This window comes from Antechinus flavipes, chromosome 5 (genome assembly GCF_016432865.1).
Source record: "Antechinus flavipes isolate AdamAnt ecotype Samford, QLD, Australia chromosome 5, AdamAnt_v2, whole genome shotgun sequence".
NCBI lineage: Eukaryota > Metazoa > Chordata > Mammalia > Dasyuromorphia > Dasyuridae > Antechinus > Antechinus flavipes.
The window spans coordinates 198,764,123-198,787,564 of NC_067402.1; the positions used below are offsets into that span (position 1 = coordinate 198,764,123).

General features: G+C 37.6%; 1 protein-coding gene across 1 annotated transcript in view; it reads left to right on the plus strand.

Moving 5' to 3' along the window:
* The window catches only part of CACNA1C (calcium voltage-gated channel subunit alpha1 C), an 808,853-nt gene that overhangs the window by 687,060 nt on the left and 98,351 nt on the right, over positions 1-23,442 (plus strand). Inside the window, exons 23-30 of the mRNA XM_052001637.1 lie at positions 4,570-4,676; positions 7,469-7,556; positions 9,275-9,382; positions 13,448-13,500; positions 14,639-14,785; positions 17,140-17,341; positions 20,102-20,260; positions 21,137-21,247. Of these exons, the coding sequence (XP_051857597.1) occupies positions 4,570-4,676; positions 7,469-7,556; positions 9,275-9,382; positions 13,448-13,500; positions 14,639-14,785; positions 17,140-17,341; positions 20,102-20,260; positions 21,137-21,247 (975 nt within the window). The remainder of the gene's footprint in view (positions 1-4,569; positions 4,677-7,468; positions 7,557-9,274; positions 9,383-13,447; positions 13,501-14,638; positions 14,786-17,139; positions 17,342-20,101; positions 20,261-21,136; positions 21,248-23,442) is intronic.

The window sequence follows — 23,442 nt, forward strand, 5'->3', positions numbered from 1 at the left end:
TGACTAATGTTCTTAGACCCAGTTTTGTTAAATGGCCTGATTACAAGCAGTCCTAAATTGCCCTTCCAATGTAATTTTTCCTTAGGCTTCCTACCTGCTTCTCACAGAGATACCTTTCCACCTACACACACACACACACACACACACACACACACACACACACACACAATGCCTAAAATAACCCTGTTATAATCTCTCTTTGGGGTTCACCTATGTACTCGCAAAGAGGGCTTGAATCTTGTATTTCCTCTTATCTTGAGTAATGCCATCTTCCCTAATAGAAGAAGGAGAAAACTGCCAAGTCTGAGAATTTAGCAATCTAAGGCAATTTAGTCTCAGGCAAGATACAAGGCTGAAGAGTGAGGTAACAGAAGTGATCCAGCTCTTTTCCTCCATACTGAAAGTAAAAATGTTCAGTATAGGGAGTTTGGCTTGGGAAGGAGAGAGCTCCTTTTCCAATATATGCTATCAAAACTTAGGTCCAGTCCCAGAGATCCTCAGCATTTCAGAGGCTGAGGGAGTTGGGAAGGGGGTAGTCATACACTCCAGATGGTGGGGCTAATGGAACACTCCCAAGCTATTCCCTCACATCCTTTTATGTAATCCACCTACTTCCCAAAACTGTTTCAGAGCACAGGTGCCTGAATCCCCTGTGACCCCCTATTGCAAGAGACAAATGGAAAGAATTAGGTTGCAAGAGCTATTTTTGCCAGCTCCCCCTGTGTTTGCTTTTGAATTACTCTGAAAACACCCTGTCCTATGCATGCCCTGATTCTACAAAGAAAAGCCAGACTCCAGTTGGTCAGGTGGCCAACTTCCCATTCTGTATCCACAACTCAAGGACTAGGCCATAGCTTTCCCCCCACCCCCAAAGCCATACTACCTCTATCCCACTCTTAAACTGGTCCATGCTTCAATTCAAATTTGCAAAATATTTTTGAGCACTCACTAGAAGCATAAAATTATAGGTAGTTACTGTTGGGTAATACACCTGAGAAACCTACTACATATCTCTTGTTGTCAAAGAGATGATACTTTTTAGTTGGAGGGTGTAGCTTATACACGTTAAAAATTAGGAACACACATTCAACAAATTTAACGATCATATTAAGCACTATGTACAAGTCACTTGTAGGTGCTAGGAGTAGAAAAAGAAATTGTACAAGGAACTTACATTCTATGGAGGAGATACTACTTTTATATAGATATGTAAATGCAGAATGATTTGAGGAGGGAGACAGCATTGTTAATTCTAGAGGAAGAGGATGGAGTGATGGAAGAAATCCCAAATTTTGTTTTGGGACTGAGGCTTCTCCAATTGGACAAGACAAAGAAGGAGTATACTCTATGCATGGAGACACTCTGTAGGGAAGCACAAAGATAGGAGATGGAATGTTGAGTTTGGAATATGGCTATTAGGGTGATTTAGCAGAAATGTGAAGTGTGTGAAAAGGAGAAATGGGAAATCATTCTAGAGAAACAGGATGTAGATAGGTTCTAGAGATTTAAAATGACACTGAAAAGTCTATATGTTATCCTAGAGGCAATAGGGAGTTATATCAGACTATCTTGAGAAGATTAATTTAGCAGTTCTGTAGACATTGGATTAGAAAGAGTAAGGACTGGAACAGTGAAGATCAGTTAGGAACTTATTGGAACAGAGGTGAAGGAGAAGTGGGGCAGGGAAGGCTTAAACCGAATCATGTGTATAGAGAAAAAAAGATCAATGAGAAAGCTGTTGTGATGAGACAGAAAAGAATTGGTTGTCAAGGTGAAAGTCAGGAATCAGATACCTTGAAGGTTGTGAACTTGGGTGATTGGAATGATGATGGTGTCCTTAGGGGAAAAAAAAGAAAGAAAGAAAAAGAAAAGTTTTTTAAAGAATGTACTTTTAGAGAAAAAGGAAGATAATTAGTTCTATTTTGTACATGTTGAGTTGGAAATGCCAATAGGACATCCAGATGGAAAGCCACAGTCAGTTGGCAGGACTGAAATTCATGAGAGATACTAGGGTTAGACATATAGATTTGGCAGTGCATTTATGTAGAGATAATAAATTGAATTCACAGGAGTTGGTGAGATCAAGAAAGAAAGTATTAGAGAGGGAAAAAATAAGAGTGCTTAAGGACAGAACTTTAGGGATTACTCATATTTTGTAGATCAGAGATAAGAAGAAGACCCATCAAAAGAGGCAAGAAATTGTTACACAAATAGGTAAAAAATCAGAGAAAAGTAATATCACCCAGAAATCTTTGAAGAAGAGAGTATTCCTGAGATGGGAGACATCAACAAGTGTCAAACAGGATAAAGACAGGGGGGAAGCTATCAGGTTTAGTAGTTATTTGGTCTTGGATAGGGAGCAATTTCAGTAAGTGATGGAGTCAGAAACTCGATTGCAGAGGTTGAGTGAGGAAAGGAAGGAAATGAACACAGGCAATTCTTTTTTGGAAATTCAGAAATGAAAGAAATAAAAATGTAGGATGATAATTCAAGAGGATGACAGAGTGAAGTAAACACGTTTGAGAGTTTGGGGCAGAGGAATTGGTTTTTATATTCATGGGGAGAGCTTGTTGTGTTTATAAGCAGCAGAAATCCTATGTTTCAGTGAGACTGATAATGATGAAGAAAGGGAGAGAGAGAGAGAAGATGAGAGGCAACAAGATCAAGGATATGGTTGATGTTGGCAAGGATAAAGATCATTTCTTTGTCAAAGATTGGAACAAATGAGAGAATTTGGGGCCTTATTAAAGTCTATGCTGTAGAGTAGAGAAAAAGAGGGAACTAATGACCCAGGTTTTCTTAATAAAATAGAAAGTTATTTTCTCATTGACTTCAGGGTGGGAGAACACTGAGGACTAGGAAGATTGAGAAGTGAGGAGTGTGCTAATCAGGAAAATATAAGAGAATCATTATGCAGCAGAGATTCCTAACATAAATTTGTGTGATTTCCTCTTGTGACAATTAAAGGCTTTGATTAGGAATAAAGAAGGCGGACTATAGGGATAATTCAAGAAGGCAAGCAAATCAAAATTATGAGATATATAGTTTAGCTGATCAACTATCAAGAGGAAGGGGAAGGAAGGAAAGAAGAAGAAGAAGAAGAAGAAGAAGAAGAAGAAGAAGAAGAAGAAGAAGAAGAAGAAGAAGAGAAGAAGAAGAAGAGAAGAAGAAGAAGAAGAAGAAGAAGAAGAGAAGGAGGAGGAGGAGGAGGAAGAAGAAAAAGAGGAAGAGGAAGAGGAGGAGGAGGAAGAGGAGGAGGAAGAAGAGGAGGAAGAAGGAGAAAAGGAAAGAAGGAGGGAAGAGAGAAAGACAGAAAAAGAAAGAGAAAGAAAGAAAGAAAGAAAGAAAAAGAAAGGAAGGAAGGAAGAGAGAAAGAGAAAGAAAAAAAAGAAAGAGAGAAAGAGAGAGAAAGAAAGAAAGAAAAAAAAAGTAAATAGAAGAACTGGAGGACAGTAGATGACTAAAGCAAAAATATGGAAAAGGATGCTGATTTATCTAGATGGAGTAAATCTCAAAAGTGAGATATAATTGGCATACCTAGAAAGTAGAAAATGGGACAGTATATACATAGTATGCCTACTTGTCCTGGCTTATTATTTCCAAAGGTACAAATGAAGGGAAACTGTCTTCTAGGGAATCTGGTTTTCTGTGAGTACAAGAAGATGATAAAAAGTGTGAAAGGAAAAAATCAAGGATTAAGTGGAAGTTAAAGATGAAGTTGGAGTTTCAAGAAGGAAGTACCAGTTGACCAAGGTTCATACCCGGTAGAATCTGTTTTCACTTTAAACATCTAGAAAATTGAAATAGTAAAGAGATTGCATAGGTTGAATTGAATTAAATAGATCTTTCTGTGTGGAACTGAATAAACATAAGCTTCAATGTCTGCTCTCAAAAAGCTTATAATCTGGAAAGGAAAACCTTAGATACATGAAATAATTAAGAAACAAGACATAGTTAAATACAAAACATATGATTCAAATATAAATAGCATTACAGGCCAAGAAAAGACCAATGGAAGTTCAATGAGAGCTATTTTATGAAAAATAATAAATTTGAGCTGCACCTTGAAAAATTCAGAGGATTTAAAGAGATGGGAAAAAGGAGGAAATATTATTATATTGTAGGAGGGAGGCACTGTACATAGGGAAAGGTTGAGAATAATAGCAGAAATGAGTGTGATGTATTCGAGGAATAGGGTAGAGAGGACAGAATGAGAAGTAGTAGGAGATGAGATTACATTATTAAGATAGGACCAAAAAATGGAAAGCTTTGAAAGAAGGAATGAGATACCATCTCAAAGGCATTATGGGAAGCCAATATAGATTCTGGAGCAGGGGTATTCTCTGGGAGTTGTGAAAACTAATGGCCAAAACACCTTTCCTAGTATTTCCTTTCCTTTTTTATATCCTGCCCAGTCTTGGGATTCTCTATGTCACCTGATTGCTTTTTAAAAAGAGCTCTTCCTAGCCCAGGAGCATGCCCAATATGATCTGGGGGGGAGGGATGGAGGATCTTTGAGATTCATCCAGTGTCGGAGTACACTCATGTCTCTCTCTGAATCCCCTGCAGATGACCGCCTATGGGGCTTTCCTCCACAAGGGCTCTTTCTGCAGGAACTACTTCAACATCTTGGACCTCCTCGTGGTCAGCGTGTCCCTGATCTCCTTCGGTATCCAGTGAGTAGGGGGTCCCTCAGCCCGAGAGAGAGAGGCTAACAGAAGGAAGGCACAGAAAGGCCACTCTAAGGTCCAAGGGTTGTTTGCTTTAATGATAACCTTTTGACCTTGCCAGTCTCTAGGATTCAAAAAAGGTTTGCCATATCAAAGAGGTGTTTAAAGATCTGGAAATAAGCTAGAGAAGATTAGTTCTTCTTGGGCAAAGTTGGAAGACAAACTTTGTTTTCAATTCCTTCAAATTCCTTTTAAATATTCTTTCTTCTTAAACTTCGCCTTAACAAAGTAGCCAGCCCCACCATGTAACACCCCTATTTCCAGTGATCAGGGCCTGCCTCAGCAATATTCCACTTAGTCTTCTATCCCAGGGCCTTATAACCTATCTTTCCACCTTTCCTTAAATATACCTACCATTTAATTCTTTCCTGTAGAGAACTGCCTTCAGCATCTCATAAATTAGTTTCCTCGGAGATGTTAAGAGCTGATACATTTACTCTGAGTCCAGTGACCAGGTGGGGCTTAGTCTATTGGTCAATTAATGACAGCCAGAGTGATTTGGGTTTAAAGCAAGATCCCACCCTGTAAATCCCAAGTTGTCTTATAAGGTTTCATTGATCAAAATTTACATTCCTTTGAACAGAGCATTTACAGGTGACTTATTAAAGACTTGAGCTTAAAAAGGCCAAAGTCTCCCACCACATCTAGGGCATCTCCAGTCATCCTGATCTATATCTGGTCACTGGACCCAGATAGCCTTGGAGGAGAAAGTGAGGTTGGTGACTTTATACAGCCCTCCCTCCCTTAAATCCAATTCACTTGCATGTCACAGCATCACCTCCCTGATGTCATGATCCTCTTCGTATTGAAGGACAAACAATAATAAGAGCCGATAGCTTTAACTTTCCCAAAGATTCTGTTTCCATTTTAATAAGGAGCAGAATGTTTTCACCAAAGGAGTAAGTACCTAGACTATCTATTTCAATAATTAAACCCAACCTGGGAGAGGTAAGGAGGGCAGAGCTAGGTACTTCTATAGCAAGTCCCTTTGGAGGAGAAGATAAAGGTTTTAATATAATTGAGAATGTTAAGTTTAGTGAAAAGAGCCCTAAATTGGGAACCTGGGAATCTAGGTTAAGGTTAGACCAAGGTTAATCCTGCATCTCACTATGAAGGCTTGAGTCAGTTACTTTCTTTTATTTATTGGACTTTTCTCATTTGCAAAATGGGAATAATGTTGATAGTCTTCCAAAGGGATACCATGGGAAAAAGTGAAATAATACAAGGAAATTTTTTTTCTATTCTTTGGAATAAAAGTACATTTAAAATATAATATTATTCTCCTATAAATCCAGATATTTCTATCATCCTTTGGCTACAAAGAAAATAAAATCAACAACAGTCACTCCTAATGTGCTGTATGTTGTCATTACCACCAGGATCTAAGACTGGTATTCAGCAACTTAAGCCAGAATGGTTCGGTGGGGAAAGGAGATAGTGGTGGGATGTATTGAGGTGGAGTGGTAGAAAGGAATAAAGAGAAATAGCACACACACAGCCCACTATCCATGAGGTTTTCATTATTTCTAACAAACCCACACCTCCAGATATGCTGTGAGAACAGCCTTTCTATGGCTAGGATAGCTGCTTCTACTCCACCCTCCCAGACTGAGTCGGATTTTTAAAAATAGAGAATTAAAGGAAGAAGAAAACAATAAGCAAAGAAGATATAAGATGCCCCAGTTTTAAGGACATAGTAGTGATAGTACCATTAACCCTGGTCTAATGCTAATCTTTTAGTTGGTATACTACCCCTTTAATACTTTTCCATCCTCACCATTCCAACTATTTGGGAGTTTGAGGAAAGAGAAAGAAGAGAGACCAAGAGGTTGCAGTTAATTCCTATGGCCCCTATGACACCTGGGATAATGAGTGCTTTCAGCTTTGGCAGGACCCTGGAAGGAAAGGAATAAAACACAGTAAAAAGAAAATTAATTTCTTTGGAGATGAGTCTCAAATTCAACAATTCTAGGGAGATGAACAATTCCAAACAACTCTTGGAGGCAGCCAATATTTGCCTAGTGGTTTTCTAGGGAAGCATCCACTGGTCCATTAATGAAAAGGAAGGAGCAGCTGAGACTTGAGACTCTCCAAAGCTCTACACAGTGACCTAGGGATCTACTTATCTTGCCCACCATTTATTCCAAGCCTGGTGATATGCACGATCTGAATGAATTCTAATCCTGCACTGACACAGGCTTGGCCTTAAATATAAATCCTAGCATCATAGACCCTTAGAATCTTAGAAATTAAAGGCACCTTAGATGTCATTTGGTTTGTCATTCTTCAGGCAGAGTAAACTACTATCAACATAATAGATTTGATTTTTGAAGAGTATGTGCCCAAAACTGTTTCATCCACCAGTGTGCTTAAGTGCCTGAAACTCTACCAATGATTAATTCCTTCCTTTAAGTGAAATATTACTCTTAGTAGCAATCCTCTTTATTCAGTCATTATCCATTTTTTCAGACTACTTTGCTTTCCAAGAGGAGGTTCCCAGGGCTGATACAAGGAGTGTTTGGGCTTCTGGGGTACATAGAAGTGGTAGACTATGAGAGAGTGGACATGGAGGCCCCAAAAAATATGTTAGGGAAGGGAAAGGAAAGAGGGGAAAAGTAATCATGGCAGATTAACTTTGTTTACTTCACAATTTTGCCTGGGACAGGCCCTGTCCTGGAACCCCTTAACTTTTACCAGTTATTGGGATATTGACAACTCCACTCCACTTTTTCTTTCAGGTCCAGTGCCATCAATGTTGTCAAGATCTTGAGAGTTCTTAGAGTACTCAGACCCCTGAGAGCTATCAACCGGGCCAAGGGATTAAAGGTAAGAAATATAACCCAAGGCTTAACTGTCCTGCTGACTTAAAATCCTTTCCTGGTGGGGTGGGGAAGGACTATGTATTCTCCACTCAGATGGGCAATGGGAGTTAGGTATGATAGCTTTTTGGTCATGCTGAATAGCAGCCCTCCAGACCCACTCCCAAATAAGCTCTTCCTATCTTTTTTCTGCCCTCTCCAATTCTAAATGTACACCCTGTCCCTTTGATTAATTGCTTTAAAATGTTTAAATTATCGGAAGAACTTATTCTGTGGTAAGATTGGTGTGAATTTAAAGGCAGAGGACTTGGGATCCATGAGCGATTCACTCGACCTCTCTGAGGTTCAGTTTCTTCATCTGTAAAATGACATTTATAATACTTCTGTGGCTTACTATAATATACAATGGTGAAGAAAGTATTTTGCCAATTTCATTATACTATAGAAATAAAAATGGATATCACTGCAAACAAAAGACTTGTTTTAAATTAAATCCCAAACAAAACTTAGCAAAGGGTACATTTAAGAATGTACACCATTGGCCCTCAATAGAGTAGCTAAGAACTTGGGTGATCTAGATGCCATTAGATGAAATTCTCTATTTGGTGAGGTCTAGAATGTCCGTAGCCAAATAGTCACAATACTGAAGTTTCTATACTATGGGTTTCCAACACTAACTCATGGTATAATTTTGGGAGAGTTACTCCATCTCTCCAAAACTAATGTTCCCTACCCATGGAAAATGAAAAGTACTATTGCCTCTCTTTCCAGAGGCTCTTTGTGTATATAGGGGCTCAATAAAGGTTAGAACAGAGTACTGATTCCAGACTGATTTCCTCTTACTCCCCCTCACACACTGCACATCCCAGCCAAAGGAGCTACTTGCTGCTCCCCATAGAAGACATTTTACCTCCACAGCTTTGCAGAGGCTGTCCCCAATGCTCTCATTCTCATCCCCACCTCTTGGCATCCTTCAAAGCTTAGCTCATGTGATACCGCCTACATGGGACCTTTCCTGACCTTCCCCACCTCCTACTCCTTAATGCTCTCCCCCTTATAAAAGTGACTTTGCATTTACTTTGTACATATCTCAACTAAAATCCTGTTTTCGGTAAGAAGCCCTCCTTGAATGCTAGCGCCTTTCTCCTTTTGATTATCCCCAATATATCTTGATCTTCCACAGTTGTTTGCCTGTTGTCTTTCCCATTGGACTATATGCCCATTGAGATCAGGGATTGTTTTTGACGTTTTTTTGTTATCTCTAGTGTTTAGCATAATTTCTTGCACACAGTAGGAACTTAATAAATTTTTGTTGCCTGACTATTGAATTTATCAATAACATATCCTCCCAAATAGAACATAAACTCCTGGAGAAGAAGCTTTATTTCATTTTTTGTCTCTGTGCCCAGCATAGCACCCTGGGCATATTATTTGCTTAATGATTATTGGATTAAATTGAGATCAAATTTGACCACAACTTTGAAGGGGAGGGAAGAGAAGGGGAGAGTCACTCTTCCAAGACCTCTCTGGGGCCCTGGATCCTTCCCCCATTTCAATTCAACTCACAAATATTTATTAAATTCCTACGATATGCCAAGCATTATGCTTAGGGACTAGGGAAGATAAAAATACAAAATATAAAATTAATCTATTGCTTTCCCTCAAGGAATTTACAATTTAATAGGGGAAGAAAAGAAATAATTTGCTCTTCTCTTCTTCCTGCAGCATGTGGTCCAGTGTGTGTTTGTTGCTATCCGAACCATAGGGAACATTGTGATTGTCACGACGCTTCTGCAATTCATGTTTGCCTGCATTGGGGTACAGCTGTTCAAGGTAAAACTTTGCTTTTGAGTCAAACTTTTAAAGATTTGACCCCCCATAAGGAAAATAATGGCTCAGAATAGGGATGGAAGTGGATGCCTTTGTTTCTCTTTCCCCAGCATTTTAGACCAGTGAAATAACCTGAAAGAATAGTTCACTAAACACTTCTACCCAAGAGTCAGGTTAGAGCCATTCCTTACACCTCAGTTTCTATGTCCCCACTCCCTGCCTCCTACCAGACATTCCCTAAGTCACGAGAATTCAAAGATCTTTTTCAGGTGGGGAATAAGGAAGTATAGCCCTTTAAAAATATTTCACTCTCCTCAAAAAGGTACAGTGTGTCCCTATTGCCTTTTTCAGATCTAAGTATCACTCTGCCTAACTCCCAAATCCTACTGTAACTTATCCTTAACCACTCTTTATGGCACATTTTTTTATGATAGTCAAATCATTTTCCTCAGGCCTCTGAACATGTCATTCTAATTCCGACCTCCTTCCCTTTACTCATTCTGTTCTCTTCACCTGAGATTTCCTTGCCTCCTACCCTTCTAAGAGGAAGGGAAAGGAGATAGAAATCTGAAATTGTCTACACAGATTCATTAGCCTACTGAGATTTTTTAAAATACACAGTTTATTTTTTTTAAAACAGGGTCTCTTGTTCTCACCCAGCCTGAGATTCAGAAACCTGACCCTTTCTAATATGGACTGCTTCACCTTTCCTTAGGTAACATAATGGTCCCTTGCTCCAGAGACTTCCCAGATTGGTGCCAGAATTATTGTAGATATCTAATCAACTTTAGTCCATTGCAGCTCAGAACCCAGCTTTCTCAGGAATAGGAACTATAAGTTATGTATCACCATGCTTAGCCAACCTACTTAGATTTTAAAATAAGTCACATATAAAAGGTGGAAGGATAGATTACTGAAGATGAATTTTAAAAAACAAGATGTAGTCATATAAGAAGAGTATGAAGAGCTAAAAACTTGGAATGGGGTAAAGTAGATAGGGAAAGTTGAGCAAAATAAAGAAGAGGGTTGGGCTTTATTGTAGGAAAGGGGGAAAATCAATTAAAAGTTAGGATTACTATTTAGCACAATTAAACCAATGACAAAAGATAGCAGAGAGAAGGCAGAGTCATATAGCAAAGTGATGGCATCAGAAAGACTGGGGTTCAAATCCAGTTCCTTCATACTAGCTGTGAAAACTTAGGGAAAACATTTAGTTTTCTCATTTGTAAAATGGATAATAATAATATTTATTACTAGTTCATTAATACTTATTATTAGTAACTACTTCACAAGATTATATAAGGTTCAAAGGAGATAGTGTATGCAAAAATTTCCACTTTGAAAATTTTAAAATATTATGTAAATATCAGCTATTATAACTCAACTCTTACCTTAATTCTTTTTTTTTTCCTGCCAAGAACAGTCTTTTGATTGTAAAGGAATAGAATAAAAATGGCTAACAGGAAGTTGAACTCCAAGGTTATAAAAGGACATCTAAGTGTTGATAATTTTAAATCTCTAGACCAGAAGAATGCTATCCTTGGTTCCTCAAAGAACTGGTAGCTGAGAATGCTGTGATCTTTGGAAGATCAGAGAAAGAGCTACAGCACTATAGAAAGCAAATGTTCTCTCAATTTAAAAAAAAAAAAAGGAAAGTAAATCTGCAACTTCTATAGGCCAGTGAATTTGATTTCAATTTCTGACAAAATTTGAAAATGTGTTATTAAGAGGATGGTAGTAACATCAAGGCAAGAAAATAGTGATTGCAAAGAGCCAGCATGGCTTTATCAATACTAGTCACATCACATTAAATTTCCTTTTTTTTTAAACAATTAACCTAGATTTAACAAAACATTTTGAGAAGTGCTTTGCTCTGTTTTTATGGCAAGAAGGAGATACATGGATTACATAAAAGTACAATTATTTGGGTTCAGAACTGTTAAATGGCTGGACCTAAGAGGAGTGAATCTTTAGTGTTTGGATCTTAACTTGGAAAGAGGTCTTTAGTAAAGTGTCCTGTGGATCTGTATGTCCCTTTCCTGTTTGATATTTTTTAAGTTACTTGGTCAGATGCATGGTTGATATATTTAACAAATTTACAAAAACATAAAGCTGAAAGCAATAGACAAGATTGGAGACAGAGAACTCTATGCTTTTTTCCCATGTTTGATGAAGGATTCAAGATACAAAAATATTTTTCACAACCTAGATTATTCTACTAAATCTAACAAGATGAAATTTACTAGGAATAAATGTAAAGTCTAATGTTTGGATTCAAAAAATCAACTTCATGAATATAAGTGGGGAAGGCATGATCAGATATGACTGCATCTGAAAATAATTTGAAGACTTCAATAAATTTTAATGTCAACATGAGTCATTAGTTTGATACAGCAGTCAAAAGTGCTAATACAACCTTAAACTACACAAGAAGAGGTATAATATAAAGATAAGAAACGACAGCCCAACTCTATTCCATCCTAATTAAACCATATCTATAGGTTTACTTCATATTACTATTGATATCAGTACCATAATTTGAGTCACCCAGGTTCAAAACTTTAGCCACATCCTCAACTCTTCACTCTTATTTATCCCACATATCCAATCTGCTATCATTTTTATCAACAACATCTCTTGTTTATGTCCCCTCTACTCCATTTACATAGCCACCCCTGGTTCAGACCCTATAATAATAGCCTTCAAATTGATATTTCTGCCAAATTTTTCTCAACTCCAGGTACAACCTTCATGGTATGACCAAGGTGATTTTCCTTAAATACAATTCTGACCATGTCATGTCCCTGCTCAATAAACTTCAGTAGCTTCTTATTTTCTCTGGAATTAAATATAAACTCTTTTTTGACATTTTAAAGCTCCTCATAACTTGACTCTTTCAAATTTCTGGTGTTCTCACACATGATGTCCTTCCACACACTCTCCAATCCAGCTATCTTGACCTACTTGTTATATTTGTTACACACAACATTCCCTCCCTTGTCTCTAGACCTTTGCATTACTTCACTCCATTCTTAGAGTCTTCTCCCTGCACACCTCCCCTTTTCAGATTCTCCAACTTCATTTAAGACTCAGCTTAGAGCATCTAGGTGGTGTAGTGGATAGAATACTAGGCCTGGTGTCATGAGGACCTGAGTTCAAATGTGACTTCAGACACTGCAAATCATTTCCCCTGATTGTCTCAAAAAAAAAAAAAAAAGACATCTTAAACGTGACTTTCTGCAGGAAACCATTCCTAGTCTCCTGGTTGCTAGTACCTTTCCTTCTAAGGCAACCTTCCATCTACTCTGCATGTATCTTGCATGCATCTATTCACGAACATGTTGCCTCACCCATGTATATGAGAATATGAGTACCAGAAAAACTATAGTATAAGTACCTCAAGGGCAGAGACTGAGTTTCCTTTTTCTTTGTATCTCTTAGCACTTAGCACAGTGACTAGCTTAAGAACGTGTTTAATAAATACTTGTTGATTGATTGAAGAAACAGGAAATGTTTAGTCTGAATAAAAGAAGCCTCGGGAGGAGAGAGGTTGAGACATGAGAGGTGTCTTCAAATACTTGAAGGACTGTCATGGGGAAGAGAGATTTCAGTTATTCTATTTGTCCCCAGAGGGTAGAATGAGGAATAGTGGATTGGAAGTTGTAGAGAGACACATTTAATCTTGATAAAAGGAAAAATTCCTAATAAGAAGAACTTTTCAAAGGCTATAATTATATATTTTAGAAACAAGTTCATAGCCCCTGTGTTAAGAATTCCTGGACTTAAGGGAGTCTCTAATATACATTTCAATTCTACGATTCTGTGACTCTAAAATCCTTTCATCCTAATCCTCCATCCAAAAATCATTTCTGTCCAAATGTTATTTGTGTTTTGAGGTCCAAGTAACTTCTCCCTGAAGCCTTCCTGTGCTGATCATCTTTCTCTTTCAGAATTCTTCCTGTATTTGTAGTTTAGTCTTATTTTCCAACTCCATGGTATTAAAAACTATGCATTAACAGGTCTCGATAAATGTTTTTTGATTGATTAAAATCTCCCTTGATCCTCTAGGGCAAACTCTACACCTGCACAGACAGTTCCAAACAGACTGAGGCAGAATGCAAGTAAGTATAATTTAGTGTGGAGTCAATTCAAAGGTCAGTCTTCCCCAGAAGAAATACTTGATTGCTTGGGACCAGCAACTGGGGAGAAACATTCTATTCTTTCTCCAAGACCAATATGGCCTGAAATAGACCTCTTCAGATTCCCCATTTGGGAATCTGTCTCTAGTGACATCATATAGAAGTGCATTGATTACTGTATGTCCTACCCACAGAGATTTTGCTATATGATGTGACATTTAAGGAATTTGCATAGCTTGGTGGGCACAGTTAAAGATGCCTGACATGCTTTTATTACAAATCCACTCATATGAATTTTCAAATTCAATCACTTTCCAAGTTTGAGGTGTGATTGCATCACCCCTAAATACTTTTCCCTATGTAAAGACTACTGGTCTCTCAGAACTATGATACTCAGATATCATAATAGTCAGAACTATGTCATCAGTGTCACCAACAGCTGATAATCATTGCATGTGGAGATTCAGAGCTACATAATAGTCTCAAGACTCAGAAGTGACACCATCTTCCAACTAGTTCTAATAGCTACTTGTTCTGTACTTCCCAAATTAAAGTGCACCATAAGGGCAAACCCATGCCCCTAGGGATTTGTGCCAGAAGAATCACCTTTGTCACTAACATATAATATTAGTTTTCATTCATTCATGTCTCCTTTTATTCACTGTTACAACCTCACACCACTAGGGATTTCCCTCCTTCCACTAATATCATATTCCCATTCCCTTTATACAATTAACAAGTGCTTCAGGCTCCAACACAAACAAACAGGAGCCAGGTCTTAAACCACAATGATAAGCAACAATCACACAATTCGAGAGAATATAGTGCCCCTTTTCTAACTATGAGAGTAATCACCAGTTATGAGCAACTACAAGATCCTTTTGCCTCCCTTGTACAGCTATCCAGTTTTTAACTCAGGAGTCTAATGGCTTTGTTCATTGCCCAGGACTCACTGACAAAAATAATGGGGAAGGATGAGTTATTCCTGAGTTACTTGTCTCAAGTATGGTTACTGTGTTTTTTTTAATCTCTATATCTCTATTTCCTACCACTTTGTAAATGCTTATTAGTGTTTCTTGATTGAATAAATGAAGGAACTAACTTATCTTTTCTTTCTCAGGGGCAATTATATCACATACAAAGATGGTGAGGTAGATCATCCCATAATTCAGCCTCGAAGTTGGGAGAATAGCAAATTTGACTTTGACAATGTCTTGACTGCCATGATGGCCCTCTTCACTGTCTCCACCTTTGAGGGATGGCCAGAGTGAGTATGAAAACCAGTGTGCCCACAGCTTTGATGCCCAGAGAGGAAATTGGGCCTTAGTCCTTTGATCACCCCATTTCCCGTGCCATACATACTCATATCCTTTGTAGACCATCTACTGTACAGCAGGACCCTATCTTAGCACTTCCCCGAGCAATGCCTCAGGCATATAAATTGCCTATAGTAAGAGGCATGGCATAGTGGGAAATGTGCCAGACTTAGCATCAGGACACCTGTGTTCCAGTCTCAACTCTACCATGTGCTAGTGTCTGGGCAAATCACTTGACCTCTCTAAACTTCATTCATTTCATGAAAAGAGTGGATGAGGGCCAGCAAGTTGGTGTAGTAGATAGAACACCAGTCCTGAAGTGAGGAGGATCTGAGTTCAAATCTTACCTCCTAGCTGTGTGACCCTGGGCAAGTCACTTAATCCCAATTGCCTCAGGAAAAAAAAATGGTAGATAAAGTCACCTCGCAGTTCCTTCTAAATTCAATACTTTCTAAGTTTCTGTGATAAATCAGTGATTAGTTGATGATCCAGGAGAGTGATGACCATGTTAGATATAAACTTAGCTTTTAACACACCTTCATGGATAAATGTACCATGGGGTAGAAGCTTCCTTAGATTGTAGATCCTATAGTATTCAAAGATTCCAGGATTAATCCTTTAATGTTTTAGGATGATAAGAGTTGAAATGTTACATCATTGAAATAAGGTACCTCTGAGCATCCCTTCTTCACTAAAATCATGGAACTCTGAGCCATTTCTAAACTAGCTGTTATCTACACTAGCAATAGAAGAGAAGCAGTTTTTAAAAACTTTTAGAAGAGTGTACCAAATAGCCATCATATCTTTGTCTATCAACTTTTCCACTAAAGCATTAAAGTATGTCTGAATAAGACTCATTTGACCACCTGCACTTTTTTATTCTAATATTAACTATTAACCCCTTCTCCAGATCAGCTCTTTTTAACAATGGGGAATATACAGATATTTTATGGTTAAAAAAAATAAATTTTGGATGAAAAGTCAGCATTTGTGCAATGAGGTTAGGATGGGGTCTAAGATGAGATTCTTCTTAACTTTTTAGAATTTGCCTACATATCTCATCACCACTCGTCTCTAGCTTGTCTCTCATTTAGGGGACAGCATCTCAGCTTGTGATGAAACTAGTGGTTGTCATCATCAACTGTATGCCCACAGTTCATCATTAAATACAAGGCATTGTGGTAAGCTACAAAGATGTGTACAGAGCACAGTCCCAACTCTTATGAAATTTATAATTTAATCAAGGTGATAACACAAATGCAAAGTAACATAGAATACATAAAAAGATAAGAGCATAACACTACATTTCTCTCATTTGAAAACTCATATTTTTTATTAAAGCTTTTTTTTTATTTTCAAAACTTATACATGGATAATTTTTCAACATTGGCCCTTGCAAAAACCCTATTCCAAATTTTCCCCTCCTTCTGCCCACCTCCTCCCCTCAATGGCAAGTAATCCGATATATATTAAACATGGATAACTCATATTTCTATAGTACTTCCAGTTAATAATGTGTGTTTCTCACAACATCCCTGTGAAATAAATATTATCCCCATTTTATAGATAAAGGAATTGAAGTTCAGAGGGTTAGAATGATTTGCCTAAAGACATATAACTAGTGTCAGAAGACCAAGAACCCAAGTGGGCTGACTGAGTCAAATACTCATTCTACACCATACTGCTTTCCTGGGATTTAAAATATATTGATATATAAAATGCTGGTCCAGGATGCCTAAATTTATAAAATGTCTCCAGAATAAAGAGAATTTTTATTAAATAATTATTTAAATTATTTAAAGAATTAAAGAATTTTTAAACAATAAAAAGTGGAATTAAATCTATTTTTAATATGAAAATGGCACAGGAAGAAGTGTTTTTGACGGATATAATTTCCTAATAAATACTTTTAAAAGGGAACTATTACAAAAATCAATATTTTCCTATAGAAACCCTATTTCCATTCCATAGAATACTATTTAGAAAGTACTGGTATAAGGCATAATAACTACATGTTGGTATTCTAAAGAAGTATGGTATAAGCATTCAAGATCACATTGTCGTTTTTATGTAAATCTTTATTTGCTCACAATCTGATTTATTTTAGACTCAGCCTCACTCCCTTCGAGTTGTAAGTCTATGTACTCACAGTAACTTTTAGTTAGGTTCTTTCAATATTTACAGAACTTTGGAGTCAATGTCCAAAACTCCAAATCCTAAGTATCTCTAGTACCAAAGACATTATAAGTCCTCAGAGGGATATTGTCTTTCCATTTCACTCTGTGGGATTCATCTCTTCCTCCAGGCTTCTATACCGATCCATCGACTCACACACTGAAGATAAGGGACCCATCTACAACTATCGAGTAGAGATCTCCATCTTCTTCATCATCTACATCATCATCATCGCCTTCTTTATGATGAATATCTTTGTGGGTTTCGTCATTGTCACCTTCCAGGAGCAGGGAGAACAGGAGTACAAGAACTGTGAACTGGACAAGAACCAGGTAGCTTCCTAAGGGAAAAGGGAACGAGAGAGAGAGAGAAAGAGAGAGAGAGAGAAAGAGAGAGAAGGGGCATCTAGATAGTGCAGTGCACTGACCCTGGAGTTGGGAGGACTTGAGTTCAAATTTGACCTCAGACCCTTAACATTTCCTAGCAGTGTGTACTTGGGCAAATCATTTAACCCCAAATGCCTACCAAAAAATAAAAAGTTGAAAAAAATAAAAGAGGGAAGGAAAATACATTTGACATTCCAAGTCTAGACACAAGAGAGATGACAAAAAGGAAAAGATACATTAGGGTGGGCAATACCATAGCTCAAGGAAAGCTTGGAATCAGGCTCTGGGTTTCTATCTCTTATCTGAGTGACCATGTATAGGTTACTCAACCTCTCAGCTTCAGGATCTGCATCCATAAATTATGAATGCAAACAAAGGATCTCTAAGATACCTTCTAAACTAAATCCTATGACTCAACTTCTAGTCTGAGAAATAACAGGAGAGAGAAACTACAAGAGAAGAGAGAAACTACACCATTAAGATAACTTCTCCTGTTTTCTATTATGAAAGGAACTAAAGTTTGGGGAAACACTTTTGAGAAACACTGTGCAAAGGAATTGCAAAGTCCAAGTCAACAAATTGGCCCTTTATCTCTTAGCTCTGGTTTGGAGTAGATAAAGATGAGGAGAGAAGAGCCACAGAAATAATTAAGGAAAAACTTTGTACACCAGAGAGTAAAGGGAAACAAAATCTTTGTGGGAAGGAAACAGTTATCAAATAATTGTCAAGCAAGAAATTAATATTTATTAAGGAACTTGATTGCAAAACATTATACTAAGAATTAAGCAAGATGAAAAGTTCAGGTAAGATTTTATCCCTTTCCTCAAAGAATATAATCTAATGGAAGAATGAGATGTAAATAAACACATGGGTGCATAAATAAGCATATATACAACATATACACATATGCACATATGTAGAAAAATCACATCATAAAATTTCTTTTATAATAATAGGAAAGAAAGCTGAATAAAAACAGAGAAGTTGTGGTAGAAATATATACCCTAACACAAATGAGTAGACTTCATGATAAAGATTACCTGAACAATTTTTAAAATAGCTAAACAAATGTACTTATATTTAAACAAAATTGCAAAACTTCTTGGATTATGCTAAACACACTGGGTGAATTTAACATCCATGTTTTTTTTTAAGTCAAGTTCTTTTGCCCAATGCACATAAATTAGACTCCTTTCCCAGAATAACTTTAATATTATTAAGTTATAGATAGCAGAGATGGATTTATTTTTAAATTTTCACATTTAAGGTGTCTAATTTGAAACACTTGACATTAGAATATGAAGCACACTTCCCCTAGGTCCTTTGACACTTGCTTTGGACATGTCTATAAATGGAAAAAAATTAACAAATAGTGAAAAATACTAATCATATGGAAAGAAATATTCCTAGTCAGAATCCTGAAAAATGTGTCCTGTGCAGCCTCTATGGTCTCCTTGAGATGTTCCATCTTTAGAACACCAAACTATTTTGAAGTGAATCTCAGCCCTAAGCTAGTGACCACAAAAACCAGATCTCACTTTCATTAGCACAAGCATTTTCATCAGAGAGATAAGCTGTACTACACAATAAGTACTTTGGAGAGCTACAAAACAAAATGTGATGTGATATGAGCTTTACCATCTGAGGAAATCAAGAATGACTTTCTGGAGTAACCATCTTTTGAAAGATGAAGATAATAATTCAGCCAGTTATGGGAATTGTTATTTGATAAAGTAAAAATACCAATGAGTGGAGGTGGGGGAGAGAGGAGAGTAATTGTGTCTTTCAGTAAGAAAGAGGCTTGCCTTTGCCCAAGACCAAGGAGAAAGACTTTCAATTTGAGCGTATGATATTCCAGTCCCAAGGACTGAGATAGAAACTCTTAAATTGAGGATAGTTGGGAATATAAGAACTATATTCTAACCAAGAAACATGGAACTTCTTCAGGGAGAAGAATAGGACTGGGAAGGAGGGGGAAATGAAAAGATTAAATCAAGTAATTAATGTTGAGAAGTATTCAGAAATATTAAGTAAGTCACATTAGAAGTTGGGTGGGGAGACAGAAAAAAACAAAAACAATACTTTTTTTACCACTGGTTTTGGATTGTAGCGTGGAAATGAAAATTAAAATATATATGTGCAGAGATGACAAAGATCTAGTTAACTACAGTAACAAAGACTTAGTCTCAAAGTGATCTTATCACCTACCAACATTTTGGAAGTGTTTCCTTGGGTTATAGTCTCTAGGAAACAGGAAAGATTTAAGAAAGTAAAGAAAGGGAAAAGACCTGGATGTCCTTGGAGGAGACTATGGCAAAGAAAACAATCAGCAAGGAGGTTATTACTTTCGTCTTTTTGGTCTTTCAAACAAAATCTTAGCCTGCTTTATTTCATAAGTTAAAAAGAAAATAAACATTTTAAAAGAAAATAAATTAAACCCTAAAGGAGTTAGAAAAATAAAAACATTACATGTATGAATAAAAGAAAGAGGAAAAAGAAAGAAATAAAGAAAAAGACTGGAAAGCAAAAAGTTCTTTCTATCACTTTCAAAAGCAGGACAAGCCAATGATGGTTTCCTATATAATATACCCTGGGGATTTGAACCCTCAATCCCTTTCCTATCACTCCATGTCACTAACTGACCTCTTTTTTCCTTTCCTCTCCCATCTCTCATCTCTTCCATCTCCCTACCCCTACTCACAACAGCGACAGTGCGTAGAATACGCTCTCAAGGCTCGGCCCTTGAGAAGGTACATCCCCAAGAACCAACACCAGTATAAAGTGTGGTATGTGGTTAATTCCACCTATTTTGAATACTTGATGTTCGTCCTCATCCTTCTCAACACCATCTGCTTGGCCATGCAGGTAAGTCTCAGGCGCGGAGGGTACTGAAGCTAGCTCTGAAGGGGCTGTGGACTCTTCCTTGATACTAGGGAAGGGACAGAAATAGATAAAGCTACGTGAAACTTCACCAGTTTCAATTGGTAGACAAAAGGGAAGACTGGAGATCAGCAGCAGTCTTGCCCACAGCTGTGATTGCTTCATTGAGAAGAACATATCCTTCCCCAGGGTTGGTCCCATTGAAGGACCCCCTACTTTGAGAAAAGACAGGAAGGGCAAGTAAAACAGAATTCAGCCCATCCGTTCATTGCTATCAACAAAGCATGGAATATAGATGCCATTTTGAAAAAAGTCAGATTCTGGAGTTTGAGGACCTGACTTCAGATCCCACCTCTTTTATTACCTTGTGATGTTGGAAAAGTCATTTAAACTCTGTAAACTTCCATTCCCTCATCTATAATATATGAAGTTGAGAGTGGATGACTACTAGCTCTAGAGTTGTGACAGTGTACAAGCCTGAGTCAATAACCCCTCTATCTAAGTAGAACAGAGTCCCACATTAAGGCTCTCTGTGTTTTACAGAAATAGTTGCTGAAGTCTCCATCATATTTTTCCTTCCCAATCTAAGAAGGGAAGTTGTGATCCAAGGCCACTAAGGCCTTCATGTTTTTCAGTGGTATCAAAGACAGAAAGAAGCTCTAAGATCTGTCAACTAGAAGATACAGTGTATATAAGACCAGCCTTTTGGGAGTGTAAAAATGGGGCGAGAGGGTTGTTTTTTGTTATTGTTTTTTAATGTTGTTGTTGGGGGTGAGAATCAAACTCTGAAAAAACTATGCTCAAGAATAGGTAAGACACAGACTCCATTCTCATTGTACCCTGGAAATTCCTTCCTCCCAGCACTATGGTCAAAGCTGTCTTTTCAAAATTGCCATGAACATTCTCAACATGCTCTTCACTGGCCTCTTCACCGTCGAGATGATCCTGAAACTCATTGCATTCAAACCCAAGGTAGGCAGACCTTTGAAAAAGGTCATCTAATTTCAGATTATATGCCTAGAGGAAAGGGATAGAGGGAAAATGGGTGTGGTGAGGCAGAAGGGAGGCAGAAATATGCAGTGAAAGGACCCCCCCAAACAATCACCCCTAAACCTGCCTAAATTTGGAACAGGACTATGGGGTCCCTGGAATGGAATCTCAATTAATGCCTATAGTATTCCTGAATTTGGATACATAGGTGACAAGTTCCCCCTGTAAAGTACCCCCTCTTATAAAGAGGACACAAAATTCTGTGCTCATTTTCTTTTTTTTTTAATTTTTAAATTTTACTTTCCCTTATTTCATGTGGAAACATTTTTAGTCATACATGTACATTCATTTTTTTTTACATATTTCCTTATAAACCATGTTAGAAGAAAAAATCAGAACAAAAGGGAAAAACCACAAGAAAGGGCAAAATGTGTTGATTTACATTCAGTCTCCATAGTTCTCTCTATGGATTCAGATGGCATTTTCCATCCAAAGTTTATTGAGATTGCCTTGGATTACTGAACCTCTGAGAAGAAGCAAGTCCATCATAGTTGTCTATACTCATTTTCAATCATGTAAACTAAGGGTCTCTACTCATGGGGAGCCTTTATGTTAAAACATGACTAAGTAGGGATATGTCTACAAATTAGCACTCCTAATCACCCCAGGCCTCCCTGGGCCCAGGGCATTCCCCACACATCAATTACATGCATAACATATACAGCAAACTCCTCATTGTCAGAAAGATTTGATTTACTTGGTTGTATCTTTATTTTATTACTCTTGCCCCTGCCTATCTTCAGAACACACAAGGACTCCTTAATACCAGAGAACACAACCAAGAAAGCAAATAATTCTCTAATCCCTCCATTTTCTCAGTGTTCTCAGCTTTCTGGTAAAAGGTTGGTTAAATAAGAAAGTTTTAATAATTTATTAAAATGGAGGACATAGGAATGAATCACTATGGATTTTAATTATCTGTGACTCCCCTCTGCCCATATTTTTTTTTCCTTTCTCCCCATTACATTTATCACAGAGAATTGAGAGGTAGCTATAATTCCTAGTGTCTTCCATCTGCAAGCACTATGGCCAGCTCTATCTAGCTCAGGGGTGGGAAATTTTTATTTCTGCCAAAGGCTATTTAGATATTTATAACATCATTCACAGACCATACAAAATTATCAACTTAAAACTCAAGCAGTGGGAGGTTGTTGTACCTAGCTTTCAGTTCATCATAACCTGCTGTTGCCTTGGCAGGACCAGACCAAATGATTTCATGGGCCTTATACAGCCAGAGAGCCAAACATTCCCCACCCCTGATCTAGCTGGTAATACTTGGCCTTTGATACTCCACACCAAGCAGCATAAAACTACTTCCAAGAAAAAAAGCATTGACATAATAGTAGCCACAGGGAGGGAACTTTGAGGAACAGTGTGGGGGCCAAATCATATCTAGGACCATAGTTCAAGCTGACCTGGATAGTCTCTTCAGCTCTTGAAACTACCAACCAAGCTACCAATGCCTATGCCAGCATTAGATGAAATAAGCAAATATCTCAACTAGATTTTCTTTCTCTACACTTATTTTCAATTACTCTTTTATCCATTCATTTTGCATCCTGTATCTGTAGACCCATGCTGATAAGCAGACTGAAATGTTTCTGGGATGGCAGAATGTCCATCATAACCCTCAATTTCATTACTTAAAGCAATAATCAAACATTTTTCTTTGCATAATACTGCCCAAACAAAGCTTCATTAACATGATTTCTGCCTTTAAAAAGTTTGTGATGTAAAATAACAAAAAGGCATCCAGAACATAGTCTAAGTGTTTAGGGATCTTGCATAACCATAACAGAACAAGATTCGGGTGAAGAGAACCTAACATATGATTTTATTGATGTAGGAAAATCCCTGTGAGCAAGCTCCATCCACCAAAGGAGATCAGTAGCTATTGTATAGTTTATAGTTTTAGAGAATTGCCTGGGGTATTGAAAAGTTAAACATGACAAAAGTCACAAAACTAGCATATGTCAAAGAAGGGCTTGAACTGATTCCAAGACCAGCTATTTATCCATTGTATTGAACTGCTTTTCCCATAAATCAACAAGACTCTTAATAGATAGGATTTGAGAATGACTTTTTCTGACTCCTCCAGAGCAGCTTTTCACCCTCAC